General features: G+C 43.6%; 1 protein-coding gene across 1 annotated transcript in view; it reads left to right on the top strand.

Annotated features, from left to right (window-relative positions):
- TMEM178A (transmembrane protein 178A) overlaps nt 1-15,684 on the top strand; it is a 274,821-nt gene that overhangs the window by 245,201 nt on the left and 13,936 nt on the right. The window contains exon 2 of the mRNA XM_077282917.1: nt 12,777-12,890. Coding sequence (XP_077139032.1) covers nt 12,777-12,890 — 114 coding nt within the window. The remainder of the gene's footprint in view (nt 1-12,776; nt 12,891-15,684) is intronic.

Genomic DNA, 15,684 nt, shown 5'->3' with positions numbered 1-15,684 from the left:
ATTGGGTTTCAGAAATGTCAGCTGATCCCCAGCTGTGTGTCCGGCAATGTGTCCTGCAACCGCCACGCTGACACTCCATCAGATATTAAACTGCCTCGAGTGCAGGCTTCGGCCTACACTCTGCTCCTCCTACTGACCCTGGGTTCCAACACCGCCAGTTGCTTCCCAGAAGTGCTGTTTGCACAGAGAAAAACACTTGCTCCTGTGTTAGTGGGGTTCAGTAACGTCAGCTGCTCCCCTGCTGTGTATCCGGCAATGTGTCCTGCGACCGCCACGCTGACACTCCATCAGGTATTAAACTGCCTCCAGTGCAGGCTTCGGCCTACACTCTGCTCCTCCTGCTGACCCTGGGCTACAACACCGCTAGATGCTGCTCGGAAGTGCTGTTTGCACAGTCAACAGTTGCTCCTCTGTTATTGGGTTTCAGTAACGTCAGCTGATCTCCAGCTGTGTATCCGGCAATGTGTCCTGCAAACACCACGCAGACACAACAGATATTAAACTGCCTCGAGTGCAGGCTTCGGCCTACACTCTGCTCCTCCTGCTGACCCTGGGCTCCAACACCGCTAGTTGCTGCTCGGAAGTGCTGTTTGCACAGTCAACAGTTGCTCCCCTGTTATTGGGTTGCAGTAACGTCAGCTGATCCCCAGCTGTGTATCCGACAATGTGTCCTGCGACCACCACACTGACACTTCAACAGATGTTAAACTGCCTCAAGTGCAGGCTTCGGCCTACACTCTGCTCCCCCTGTTGACTCTGGGCTCCAACACCGCTAGTTGGGGCTGTAGGAAGACAATCTTGAATAGGTCTCCCTGGTTCCAGTACCATCAGCTTGTTCCGAGCAGAGCCTTTGGCTTAGGTGCCTCCCTCTGGGTATCCGAGTTCCACCAATGTCAGATGGCCCTTGGTAGTGCTTTCTGGCATGGGTACTTCCTGCTTAGTAACTGGGTTCCAGTACCGTCAGCTGGTCCTTGGTAGTTCCATTGGCTCTTGGACCTTCGGCTACCCATCCGGGTTCCAGTACCGTCAGCTGGTTCTCGGCAGTGTCTTTTGCTCTTGTACCTTCTGCTCCCCATCCTGGTTCCAGTACCCTCAGCCGGTTCTGGGCAGAGCCTTTGGCTTAGGTGCCTCCTTCTGGGTATCCAAGTTCCACCAATGTCAGGTGGTCCTTGGTAGTGCTTTCTGGCACGGGTACCTCCAGCTTAGTAACCGGGTTCCAGTAACGTCAGCTTATCCTCGGTAGTTCCATTGGCTCTTGGACCTTCGGGTAGCCATCCGGGTTCCAGTTCCATCAGCTGGTTCTTGGCATTTTCTCTGCCTTCTTGTACCTTCTGCTATTTTTCTAAGTTCAAGACCCTAAAGACGACGACCCTGAAGACCACCCCTAAGATGACGACGACACCAGAGACGACAACCCCTGAGACGACGACCCTGGAGACGACGACCCTGAAGACCACCCCGATGACGACGACGACCCCGGAGACGACGACCCTGGAGACGACGACCCGGAAGACCGAGAAGCAGAAGAACAAGAAGCTGCAGAACAAAGAGCAGAAGAACATGAAGCATAAGACTAAACATCAGAACAAAATGTATTATCTAAATTATAAGCAGAAGAAGACTAAGCAGTGTATGGGGGTGAGTCCCTTCCTCCTTGTGGTGCCCCTGGAAAAAGCCTGCTGCTGCAGGCCTAACTGAACGCGGACAAATCCTGTTGTAACTCTTTTGTGACAGGCAGAAAGGAAGGTGTAATCTTCAAACTTTTATAGATAACAACTACAGGAATGCCTGTCACAAATAAGAATATGATGAAGAAGTAGAATATGAAGAAGAATAATAGTTTAATAAAAAGAATATGAAGAATGTAACAAAAAAAATAATAGGTAGAAGATGAAGAAGAAGATGAATAAGGTGAAGAAGAAGTTGATGTCAAAGATGCTGCTGGTGAGGATGATGAAGAAGAAAGTGTCGGAGAAGTTAAAAAGAAGGTGAAGGGCATGGAAGTAGTGAAACATCAATATCTGACAAAATAAAAAAAAATCTTAACATAGTCAATATCTTTGTAACTCCGAACGTCTTAAAAAAAAAATTAAAATTCCTGCTATTCTATTTGATTGGGCTAAACCTCTATGCCTTTAGGCTATGTCCCCCGGAAGAAGGCTGACGCTGCCGAAACGCGCGTAGGGGATCTGGCACCATCAGATCTGAGGTAACGTAGCGTGTTACTGATACATGTATTTTATTGCCGCACTGGAGATATTTATTACATTGAACAGGCCATTGAGCTTAACGAGTGATTTAGTGTATGGATACTGATATATGTGGCAAGAGGGATATTGATATTTACACGTGCCTCAGGTCTATGGTGCCATTTTTATAATGGTATATGTCACCATCAATGTTGTCTTTTAGTAATGTTTTGTTTCTTAATAAAATCTGGTATTTTTTGGTACTTTGAGGTCTGATTCGTACTTTTTTTGTTTAGGTTGGTATATTTCTGTACGGGGCCGTTATGGGTGTAATATCCCCTGACGGACACAGGGGTTAATAGTTTTATTGAACCTGTGTTTTTGTTTGTCTGATTGGTTTATGTGCACACCATGCAGATTTAGTGCAGTTCTGCAGCGTTTTTTTCTGCACCAGAAACGCTGCAGAACTGCACTGTGATTTACAGTACAATGTAAATCAATGTGAAAAAAAAGCTGTGCACATGGTGCAGAAAAATCCGTGCAGAAACGCTGCAGATTTCAAAGAATTGCATGTCACTTCTTTTGTGCAGTTCTGCAGCGTTTCTGCACCCATTGACTCCCATTTTGTGGGTCAAATCCACATAAAAACTGCAGATGTAAATACCATCTGCAGATTTTATGCGGATTTGAATGTCAAAACCGCAGCAGAAGGAAGTGACATCGGTGATGTGGAGGAAGTGTGTGGGCGGAGTATAGCAAAAATGGAGTCGTATGGTAGAAATGGTATGTATAGTGTCTGTGTGTGTGTCTGTGTGTCTGTCTGTCTGTCTGTGTGTGTCTCTGTCTGTTAGTAGTGACTCATTGCAGTCATTCATCGGGTGGGACTACTTCTCCCATCGAAATGTGATGATGGGAGAGTTGTCCCATCGTCAGGCGACTGACTACAATGGGTTAAAAACACAAACACACATATAACATGTAGTACATATTCACCACATATGTCCCCGAAGGCCACCATCCACGATCATCCTTGTCCCAAAATAAATTAAAAAAAAAAAAAAAATCTTTTCCGTCGTAATCCATAGTATAGGTTGTCCCACGACGTCCTCCGGTGATACACTGCAGGAGTTAATCGCTCCTGCAGTGTATCGGAGCTGCCCGTTCATTTCCTGGAGTTACATGAACTCCGGGAGCTCACTTTACAGCAAATGAACTGCCGTGAAATCTCTCACGCAGCAGTGTCGTAAAGCGAGAGTCCCGGAGTTCATTGAACTCCGGTAAACTCGCGCGCATGCGCAGGCACACTGCAGGAGCTTTAGCTCCTGTCAGTGTGATTTGGCAGCCATGGAGAGCAGTCACATCTCCTGGTGTGGCTGTTCTCCATGGCAGATCGTCGTGGGACACTCGATATTAATGGACTACGTCGGAAAAGACTACAGATCATCAAGGGATTTGTAAGTATGGTAAAATTTAGAATATTAAAATACTTTTTCCTGTGTTTTTTTTTTGTGTTCAGTAATTTGGGGTTAATAATGGATAGGCGTCTTATAGACGCCTCTTCATTATTAACTGGGGTTAACGTCACCTTACAATGTCAAGGTGACATTAACCCCTTATTACCCCATATCCATACGGGAGTGGGAAGAGAGAGGCTAAGCGCCAGATTTGGCGCATCTTAGAGATGCGCCATTTCTGGAGCGGCTGCGGGCTGGTAGTTGTAGCCGGGGGGGGGGGGGCAATATCCATGGCCCCTCTCTAGGCTATGAATATCAGTCCGCAGCTGGCTGCGTAGCCTTTCTGGCTATAAAATATAGGGGGACCCTATGTCATTTTTTTCTGGGGTCCTCCTATTTTAATAGCCAGTAAGGCCACGCAGACAGCTGTGGGCTGATATTCATAGCCTGGGAAGATTAACCCCTTCCCTGGCTACAAATTAGCAGCCTGCAGTCGCTGGCTTTCCCTTTCTGGACATGACAATTGGGCGGGAGCCTACGCCAATTTTTTTTGAGGGGTTAATAATGGATAGGCGTCTTATAGACGCCTCTCCATTATTAACTGGGGTTAACATCTCCTTACAATGTAAAGGTGACGTTAACCCCTTATTACCCCATATCCCACCATTACACGGGAGTGGGAAGAGAGAGACTAAACGCCAGATTTGGCGCATCTTAGAGATGCGCCATTTCTGGGGTGGCTGCAGGCTGGTAGTTGTGTACTGGGGGGGGGCAATATCCATGGCCCCTCTCTAGGCTATGAATATCAGCCCGCAGCTGGCTGCGTAGCCTTTCTGGCTATAAAATATAGGGGGACCTCACATCATTTTTTTGGGGGGGTCCCCCTATTTTAATAGCCAGTAAAGGCTACGCAGACAGCTGCGGGCTGATATTCATAGCAGGCTACAAATATTGGCCCCCAACAGTCGGCTTTCCCCCTCTGGTGCAGAAAATTGCGCGGGAGCCCACGCCGTTTTTTTCCGTTTTTTTTTTTAAATTCAACGCTCATAAAGGCCTCTTTCACACTTGCGTCGGTAGGGGTCCGTCACTATGCATCGGGCCGACGTACCGGCGCATGTTGTGAAATTTGATTGAGATTGAGAAGAGGTTGGACTAGGAAATGACATCATGTAAATATATATATATTTTTTTAAACTTTACTTCTCTTTATTTAGCTTTAAAAAAAGCTGACAAATCAGCATAAAAAACGCACTAAAAACGCACTACAAAACTGCACCAAAACTGCACTGCAAAAACCGCACAAAAAAACTGCACGCATTAAAAACGCATAAAAAACGCTTAAAAAACGCAGGAATTGCCAGCTGCGTTTTCTACCAGAAGATGCAGATTTTGTGCAGATTTTGTGCAGAAAATTCTGCACAAATCTGCATCGTGTGCACATAGCCTTAATGTCTCCGCCACCTCCCCCAATACATCCTACATTATTCTTAGTTGTTTTCCTTCATATAGAATGAACCTACAAGGAAAAAAAAGGGTTTATTTTAATTTCAATATTTTGGTCCCATTGACTTGCATTGGTATCGGGTATCGGTATCGGCGATATCCGATATTTTTTGAATATCGGCCGATCCAATCCGATACCGATACTTTTTGATATCGGAAGGTATCGCTCAACACTACTGCTGGGTAAAGATTGTGCAGAAAAATATTGAAAAAGTGAATATTTCTTTTTTAACTCTTTGCTTAACCCCTTAATCCCGTATGACGTACTATCCCGTCAAGGTGACCTGGGACTTAATTCCCGGTGACGGGATAGTACGTCATACGCGATCGGCCGCGCTCACGGGGGGAGCGCGGCCGATCGCGGCCGGGTGTCAGCTGCATATCGCAGCTGACATCCGGCACTATGTGCCAGGAGCGGTCACGGACCGCCCCCGGCACATTAACCCCCGGCACACCGCGATCAAACATGATCGCGATGTGCCGGCGGTGCAGGGAAGCATCGCGCAGGGAGGGGGCTCTCTGCGGGCTTCCCTGAGCCCCCCGCAGCAACGCGATGTGATCGCGTTGCTGCGAGGGTCTTACCTCCCTCCCTGCCTGCTCCAGACCCGGATCCAAGATGGCCGCGGATCCGGGTCCTGCAGGGAGGGAGGTGGCTTCACAGACGCCTGCTCAGAGCAGGCACTGTGAAGCAGCCTGCACTTCTCTCAGATCGGTGATCTGTCAGAGTGCTATGCAAACTGACAGATCACCGATCTGTATTGTCCCCCCCTGGGGCAAAGTAAAAAAGTTAAAAAAAAAATTTCCAAATGTGTAAAAAAAAATAAAAAAAAATATTCCAAAATAATGAAAAAAAAAAAATAAATATTATTCCCATAAATACATTTCTTTATCTAAATATATATAAAAAAACAATAAAAGTACACATATTTAGTATCGCCGCGTCCGTAACGACCCGACCTATAAAACTGGCCCACTAGTTAACCCCTTCAGTAAACACCGTAAGAAAAAAAAAAAAAAAACGAGGCAAAAAACAACGGTTTATTATCATACCGCCGAACAAAAAGTGGAATAACACGCGATCAAAAAGACTGATATAAATGACCATGGTACCGCTGAAAGCGTCATCTTGTCCCGCAAATAACGAGCCGCCATACAGCATGATCAGCAAAAAAATAAAAAAGTTATAGTCCTGAGAATTAAGCGATGCAAAAATAATTATTTTTTCAATAAAATAGTTTTTATCGTATAAAAGCGCCAAAACATAAAAAAATGAGATAAATGCGGTATCGCTGTAAGCGTACTGACCCGAAGAATAAAACTGCTTTATCAATTTTACCAAACGCGGAACGGTATAAACGCCTCCCCCAAAAGAAATTCATGAATAGCTGGTTTTTGGTCATTCTGCCTCACAAAAATCGGAATAAAAAGCGATCAAAAAATGTGACGTGCCCAAAAATGTTACCAATAAAAACGTCAACTCGTCCCGCAAAAAACAAGATCTCACATGACTCTGTGGACTCAAATATGGAAAAATTATAGCTCTCAAAATATGGTAACGCAAAAAATATTTTTTGCAATAAAAAGCGTCTTTCAGTGTGTGACGGCTGCCAATCATAAAAATCCGCTAAAAAACTCGCTATAAAAGTAAATCAAACCCCCCTTCATCACCCCCTTAGTTAGGGAAAAATAAAAAAAAGTATTTATTTCCATTTTCCCATTAGGGCTAGGGTTGGGGCTAGGGTTAAGGCTACAGTTAGGGTTGGGGCTAAAGTTAGGGTTAGGGTTTGGATTACATTTACGGTTGGGAATAGGGTTGGGATTAGGGTTAGGGGTGTGTCAGGGTTAGAGGTGTGGTTAGGGTTACTGTTGGGATTAGGGTTAGGGGTGTGTTTGGATTAGGGTTTCAGTTATAATTGGGGGGTTTCCACTGTTTCGGCACATCAGGGGCTCTCCAAACGCAACATGGCGTCCGATCTCAATTCCAGCCAATTCTGCGTTGAAAAAGTAAAACAGTGCTCCTTCCCTTCCGAGCTCTCCCGTGTGCCCAAACAGGGGTTTACCCCAACATATGGGGTATCAGCGTACTCAGGACAAATAGGACAACAACCTTTGGGGTCCAATTTCTCCTGTTACCCCTGGGAAAATACAAAACTGGGGGCTAAAAAATAATTTTTGTGGGAAAAACAAAGATTTTTTATTTTCACGGCTCTGCGTTATAAACTGTAGTGAAACACTTGGGGGTTCAAAGTTCTTACAACACATCTAGATAAGTTCCTTGGGGGGTCTAGTTTCCAAAATGGGGTCACTTGTGTGGGGCTTCTACTGTTTAGGTACATTAGGGGCTCTGCAAACGCAATGTGACGCCTGCAGACCATTCCATCTAAGTCTGCATTCCAAATGGCGCTCCTTCCCTTCCGAGCCCTCCCATGCATCCAAACGGTGGTTCCCCCCACATATGTGGTATCAGCGCACTCAGGACAAATTGGACAACAACTTTTGGGGTCCAATTTCTCCTGTTACCCTCGGGAAAATACAAAACCGGGGGCTGAAAAATATTTTATGTGGGAAAAATTTTTAGTTTTATTTTTACGGCTCTGCATTATAAACCTCTGTGAAGCCCTTGGTGGGTCAAAGCGCTCACCAAACATCTAGATAAGTTCCTTAGGCGGTCTACTTTCCAACATGGTGTCACTTGTGGGGGGTTTCTACTGTTTAGATACATTAGGGGCTCTGCAAATGCAATGTGACGCCTGCAGACCATTCCATCTAAGTCTGCATTCCAAATGGCGCTCCTTCACTTCCGAGCCCTTCCATGCGTCCAAACGGTGGTTCCCCCCCACATATGGGGTATCAGCGCACTCAGGACAAATTGGACAACAACAATTGGGGTCCAATTTCTCCTGTTACCCTCGGGAAAATACAAAACTGGGGGCTAAAAAATAATTTTTGTGGGAAAAAATTTTTGTTTTATTTTTATGGCTCTGCATTATAAACTTCTGTGAAGCCCTTGGTGGGTCAAAGTGCTCACCACACATCTAGATAAGTTCCTTAGGGGGTCTACTTTCCAACATGGTGTCACTTGTGGGGGGTTTCTACTGTTTAGGTACATTAGGGGCTCTGCAAACGCAATGTGACGCCTGCAGACCATTCCATCTAAGTCTGCATTCCAAATGGCGCTCCTTCCTTTCCGAGCCCTCCCATGCGCCCAAACAGTGGTTCTCCCCACATATGGTGTATCATCGCACTCAGGACAACTTGGACAACAAATTTTGGGGTCCAATTTCTCCTGCTACCCTCGGGAAAATACAAAACTGGGGGCTAAAAAAATAATTTTTGTGGGAAAAAATTTTTGTTTTATTTTTACGGCTCTGCATTATTAACTTCTGTGAAGCCCTTGGTGGGTCAAAGCGCTCAAAACACATCTAGATAAGTTCCTTAGGGGGTCTACTTTCCAAAATGGTGTCACTTGTGGGGGGTTTCAATGTTTAGGCACATCAGTGGCTCTCCAAACGCAACATGGCGTCCCATCTCAATTCCTGTCAATTTTGCATTGAAAAGTCAAACGGTGCTACTTCCTTTCCGAGCTCTCCCATGCGCCCAAACAGTGGTTTACCCCCACATATGGGGTATCAGCGTACTCAGGACAAATTGTACAACAACTTTTGCGGTCCAATTTCTCCTGCTACCCTTGGAAAAATACAAAACTGGAGGCCAAAAAATAAGTTTTGTGGGAAAAAAAAGATTTTTTATTTTCACGGCTCTGCGTTGTAAACTGTAGTGAAACACTTGGGGGTTCAAAGTTCTCACAACACATCTAGATAAGTTCCTTGGGGGGTCTAGTTTCCGATATGGGGTCACTTGTGGGGGGTTTGTACTATTTGGGTACATCAGGGGCTCTGCAAATGCAACGTGACGCCTGCAGACCAATCCATTTAAGTCTGCATTCCAAATGGCGCTCCTTCCCTTCCGAGCTCTGTCATGCGCCCAAACAGTGGTTCCCCCCCACATATGGGGTATCAGCATACTCAGGACAAATTGGACAACAACTTTTGGGGTCCAATTTATCCTGATACCCTTGTAAAAATACAAAACTGGGGGCTAAAAAATCATTTTTGTGAAAAAAAAAAAGAATTTTTATTTTCACGGCTCTGCGTTATAAACTGTAGTGAAACACTTGGGGGTTCAAAGTTCTCACAACACATCTAGATAAGTTCCTTGGGGGGTCTAGTTTCCAATATGGGGTCACTTGTGGGGGGTTTGTACTGTTTGGGTACATCAGGGGCTCTGCAAATGCAACGTGACGCCTGCAGACCAATCCATTTAAGTCTGCATTCCAAATGGCGCTCCTTCCCTTCTGAGCTCTGTCATGCGCCCAAACAGTGGTTCCCCCCCACATATGGGGTATCAGCATACTCAGGACAAATTGGACAACAACTTTTGAGGTCCAATTTATCCTGATACCCTTGTGAAAATACAAAACTGGGGGCTAAAAATCATTTTTGTGAAAAAAAAAAGAATTTTTATTTTTACGGCTCTGCATTATAAACTTCTGTGAAGCACTTGTTGGGTCAAAGTGCTCACCACACATCTAGATAAGTTCCTTAGGGGGTCTACTTTCCAAAATGGTGTCACTTGTGGGGGGTTTCAATGTTTAGGCACATCAGGGGCTCTGCAAACGCAACATGGCATCCCATCTTAATTCCAGTCAATTTTGCATTGAAAAGTAAAATAGCGCTCCTTCCCTTCCGAGCTCTTCTATGCGCCCAAACAGTGGTTTACCCCCACATATGGGGTATCGTCGTACTCAGGACAAATTGCACAACAACTTTTGTGGTCTAATTTCTTCTCTTACCCTTGGGGAAATAAAAACATAGGGGCGAAAAGATCATTTTTGTGAAAAAATATGATTTTTTTATTTTTACGGCTCTGCATTATAAACTTCTGTGAAGCACTTGTTGGGTCAAAGTGCTCACCACACATCTAGATAAGTTCCTTAGGGGGTCTACTTTCCAAAATGGTGTCACTTGTGGGGGGTTTCAATGTTTAAGCACATCAGGGGCTCTCCAAATGCAACATGGCGTCCCATCTCAATTCCAGTCAATTTTGCATTGAAAAGTCAAATGGCGCTCCTTCCCTTCCGAGCTCTGCCCTGCGCCCAAACAATGGTTTACACCCACATATGGGGTATCAGCGTACTCAGGACAAATTGCACAACAATTTTTGAGGTCCAATTTCTTCTCTTACTCTTGGGAAAATAAAAAATTGGGGGCGAAAAGATCATTTTTGTGAAAAAATATGATTTTTTATTTTTACCGCTCTGCATTATAAACTTCTGTGAAGCACTTGTTGGGTCAAAGTGCTCACCACACATCTAGATAAGTTCCTTAGGGGGTCTACTTTCCAAAATGGTGTCACTTGTGGGGGGTTTCAATGTTTAGGCACATCAGGGGCTCTCCAAATGCAACTTGGCGTCCCATCTCAATTCCAGTCAATTTTGCATTGAAAAGTCAAATGGCGCTCCTTTCCTTCCGAGCTCTGCCATGCGCCCAAACAGTGGATTACCCCCACATATGGGGTATCAGCGTACTCAGGACAAATTGTACAACAAATTGGGGGGTCTATTTTCTCCTGTTACCCTTGGTAAAATAAAACAAATTGGATCTGAAATAAATTTTGTGTGAAAAAAAGTTAAATGTTCATTTTTATTTAAACATTCCAAAAATTCCTGTGAAACACCTGAAGGGTTAATAAACTTCTTGAAATTGGTTTTGAGTACCTTGAGGGGTGCAGTTTTTAGAATGGTGTCACACTTGGGTATTTTCAATCATATAGACCCGTCAAAATGACTTCAAATGAGATGTGGTCCCTAAAAAAAAATGGTGTTGTAAAAATGAGAAATTGCTGGTCAACTTTTAACCCTTATAACTCCGTCACAAAAAAAAATTTTGGTTCCAAAATTGTGCTGATGTAAAGTAGACATGTGGGAAATGTTACTTATTAAGTATTTTGCATGACATATGTCTGTGATTTAAGGGCATAAAAATTAAAAGTTGGAAAATTGCGAAATTTTCAAAATTTTTGCCAAATATTCATTTTTTTCACAAATAAACTCAAGTTATATCGAAGAAATTTTACCACTATCATGAAGTACAATATGTCACGAGAAAACAATGTCAGAATCGCCAAGATCCGTTGAAGCGTTCCAGAGTTATAACCTCATAAAGGGACAGTGGTCAGAATTGTAAAAATTGGCCCGGTCATTAACGTGCAAACCACCCTCGGGGCTTAAGGGGTTAAATGAATAGGTAGACAGCAAATTCACTTAGTTAAAAGGTTGTCTGTATTACCTTACCAATTTTAAAATACAGCATTAGGATATATACTGTATATGAATGAAACACTGTGGTTTGCTGCAGAAGATTAATATTTGTGTGTCTTTATGAGCATAACAAGGGGTAGGAGATTTGCATACTGTTCTTACACAGGGGCCTTCAGCTGTCCGCACCAGTTACCTGCAGCCATTAATAGTCAAAGGAACTTTGTAGTGATCTTAGTTTAACACAATAGAAGCACAGATGGTCCAATAATTGTAGACCAGCCTGGTGGCTCACTGGTTAGCCTTGCAGCACTGGGGTCCTGGGTTCAAATCTCACCAAGGACAACATCTGCAAGGAGTTTGTATGTTCTTCCTGTGATGCGTGTGTTTCCTCCCACACTCTAAAGACGTACTGATAGGGAATCTAGATTGTGAGCCTCAATGGGGACAGTGATGATAATGTGTGTAAATCACAGCTGAATTGATGTAGCTATGTGAGTAAAATAAATAAAAACTATTGCAGACCCTAATATGCATCCATTTTATGGTTGCCTAACACAAGACTTAGAGAAAATGTTCACATGGTGTTACATAGTTTCAAAATAAGTTTTTATACAAGCTAAAATGAGATTTTCCTGATATAGAGCTCGAAATTCCCTGTTTATATATAATAATAATGGACATAATAATACATGGTAGCAACCAGCAAGCACAGCTAGAGGAAGCCTGAAAGCATACTCTGAATTTATACATTGAAATAGCACAATATTCAGTAAGCTTCTGTGCTCCATGTTCTTTTTAGCATGGACATACGGACCGTGAAAAACATGTACATGTGAATTGCAGCATAGGTTATAATGGGTGTGTGTGTTCTATCTGTGATAAACATGGAGACAACATGTAAGTGCAACACAGTCTGAAAGAGGCCTCAGAAAAACAAAGCCCTGACAGCTAAATATATTGATAAATTAATTACCACAGAATTTTGTACATAAACCTGATAAAAGTTGGAAATGTATTTTAATATTTCAAGTTTGCAGAGCAAAATGCTTAGGGCTATTCATCTTCTTTTCCCGGGTTACTATGAAGCCAATTGTATAAAAAATTAATTTTGATCTATCCTGCCGTGTCATTTGCTTTACAAAAATCTTTGACATATTTATTAATAGTTGTCAATTGACCGTTTAAAACATCGACCGTGTTGAGAATGAGCAATGTCTGAGTGTGTAATTATGAAGATTGAGCTTCTTTAGATGAATGTGCTGTTTTTACACATACAATAGTATGCTAAATTACTTTACTTTTTCTTTGAAGGAATTGCTCAGAAATGCACAGCCATCAAGTATCACTTCTCTCATCCAATTCGCCTGAGGAATATTCCATTCAATCTGACCAGGACTATTCAGCAAGATGAGTGGCACCTTCTCCGTAAGTAGAATGAATGAGTAACACCAATCTGCAGTTACGATGGAGGAGAGAACAGAGAAACAGGTTTACAGATTCAAACAAAATGAGCTGTTAAAGAAGTTACTCTGCAAAAACTCTTACTGTGACTCTGCAAAAACTCTTACTGTCTCACTTATTCATTCTCGTCTGGACTATTGTAACTCTCTACTAATTGGCCTACCTTTTACCAGACTCTCCCCGCTCCAATCTGTCCTGAATGCTGCTGCCAGGATCATATTCCTCGCCAACCGTTACACCGATGCCTCTACCTTGTGCCAGTCATTACACTGGCTACCCATCCAATCCAGAATCCAGTACAAAACTACTACCCTCATCCACAAAGCACTCCATGGCTCAGCACCACCCTACATCTCCTCTCTGGTCTCAGTCTACCAACCTACCCGTGCCCTCCGCTCTGCTAATGACCTCAGGTTAGCATCCTCAATAATCAGAACCTCCCACTCCCGTCTCCAAGACTTTACACGTGCGGCGCCGATTCTTTGGAATGCACTACCTAGGTTAATACAATTAATCCCCAATCCCCACAGTTTTAAGCGTGCACTAAAAACTCATTTGTTCAGATTGGCCTACCGCCTCAACGCATTAACCTAATTATCCCTGTGTGGCCTATTAATAAAAAACAACAACATAATCACGTTCCTCCATCATGTTCTCATACACTTTATGCAGTTAATAGCCTCTGTGTCTGTACTGTTACATACTTAGGCAGTTAACTGGTTCATGCAGCTTTACATGAACACCCGAGCCTTACACTATGGCTGGTCCAAATAACTAAAGCAATTGTTACCATCCACCTCTTGTGTCTCCCCTTTTCCTCATAGATTGTAAGCTTGCGAGCAGCAGGGCCCTCATTCCTCCTGGTATCTGTTTTGAACTGTGATTTCTGTTATGCTGTAATGTCTGTTGTCTGTATAAGTCCCCTCTATAAGTTGTAAAGCGCTGCGGAATATGTTGGCGCTATATAAATAAAATTATTATTATTATTATTATTATAAGTTACCTTTTTTCTGCACTAGAGATATTTAACATCATTGTTAGGTGTCAAGTTCCAGCCATTGCACAGGGGGAATATCGAACCATGTCCACTGTGGTCTCCTATTCTCCTCCAGCTGCAGTGGAGCCTGCTGAACAGGGAACATTGAACCCAGCATCTGGCTCAAGCAGATACTGTGCGTTTGGTTACAGCTGCTTTTCCAGGCTCAGCCTTTGTAACCAGCATTGATCAGCTATGAGCAGAAGTTCCAGGGACTAAGTTCCGCTTTTCTTCTACTGAGCATGCCCATGGGACGACCTCTCATTGGAGGTTGGGGTCACATGCTCAGGTCCTGTAGCATCTCCGATTGGATCACTAGGAAGGGCCCGGAAGGCTACAGCTATAAAAGGTTCTCATGCCACCCGGCCATGCGCCAGTAAAAAATTGAAATTGTGTGTGTGTGGATGTATGACTGAATCTGGTGAAAGCTCCTTAATCATTCCCATCCCTAGTGTTGCTGAAAGTACTTGGGTGATTGAGCTACCTAGCGCCAGACAGCATCTATTAGCAGTGACCGCCAGTGCGGTGCCCTGTGCAATCAGTGCGCTTTCCTGACCCTAGTTAGAGTGGTTAGTGGTGTCCGCCAGAGCGGCACTGTACGCAGTCAGTGTGGTAAATGTTTTAGTTAGTCCTGTCCTGACAAACGGTGAAGGGTGGGAATTCCCACTTGGACTCAGCATCTGACTCGGGGCGTCCTCAGGCACGGGCTCAAAAGCAATCGAGGGTAACACCGAGTCCAATCACCAGTTTAGTGGGGGTGATTCATAGGAATCCCATTAGCGTCTTTCAGCTGCACCCTGTGACTGCTAACAGGGCGCAGCGTATATTTGGTGACTCTGTGATGCAACACTGGGTGAGGTCTAAACCCACGTGTGAGCAAGCATCCATCTGCCATTACTCAGCAGCAGGTTCCATCTCTGCCCAGTGGACCCCGGGCTGCGAACGCACCTCTTATCTCCCTTTATATTATTTTGTGCGTTCCGCTAGCCCTAACAGTTGTTACCCCCTTCAATGGATCCCATGGATTCTGAGAGATTTTTCATGACATACAGTATTTTACGTCATGGTAGTGGTAAAATTTGTTCGATGTGACTTGCATTTATTTGTGAAAAAAACCCAGACATTTTGTGAAAATTTTGCGAATTTCAAACTTTTAATTTTTATACCCTTAAACCAGAGAGCTATGTCACACAAAACAGTTAATGCATAATATTTCAAACATGTCTACTTTACATCAGCATAATATTTTAAACAATTTTTTTTGTTAGCAAGTTGGCAGGGTTAAAAGTTGATCAGTGATTTCTCATTTTTTCCAACAAAGTTTCCAAAACCATTTTTTAGGGATCACATCACATTTCAAGTAACTTTGAAATGCCTATATGACAGAAAATACCCAAAAGTGACATCTTGCTGAAAACTGCACCCTTCAAGGTGCTCAAAAACACATTCAAGAAGTTTATTAATGATTCAGGTGCTTCACAGGAATTGAAGAAATGTGGAAGGAAAAAATTAGCATGTAACTTTTTTCTCACAAAATTTTTACTTTAGCTCCAAATTGTTGTATGTTCAAAAGGAAAACAGGAGACAATGGATCCAAAGTTTGTTGGGGAAATTCTCCTGAGTATGTCAATGCCTCATATGTGAGGGAAAATTACTGTTTGGGCTCACAGCAGGGCTCGGAAGGGAAGGAGCACCATATCATGTTTTTGGATGCAGAAATGT

The sequence above is a fragment of the Ranitomeya variabilis genome, chromosome 2 (genome assembly GCF_051348905.1).
Source record: "Ranitomeya variabilis isolate aRanVar5 chromosome 2, aRanVar5.hap1, whole genome shotgun sequence".
Taxonomy (NCBI): Eukaryota; Metazoa; Chordata; class Amphibia; order Anura; family Dendrobatidae; genus Ranitomeya; species Ranitomeya variabilis.
This window is presented reverse-complemented; position numbering and strand designations above follow the sequence as displayed.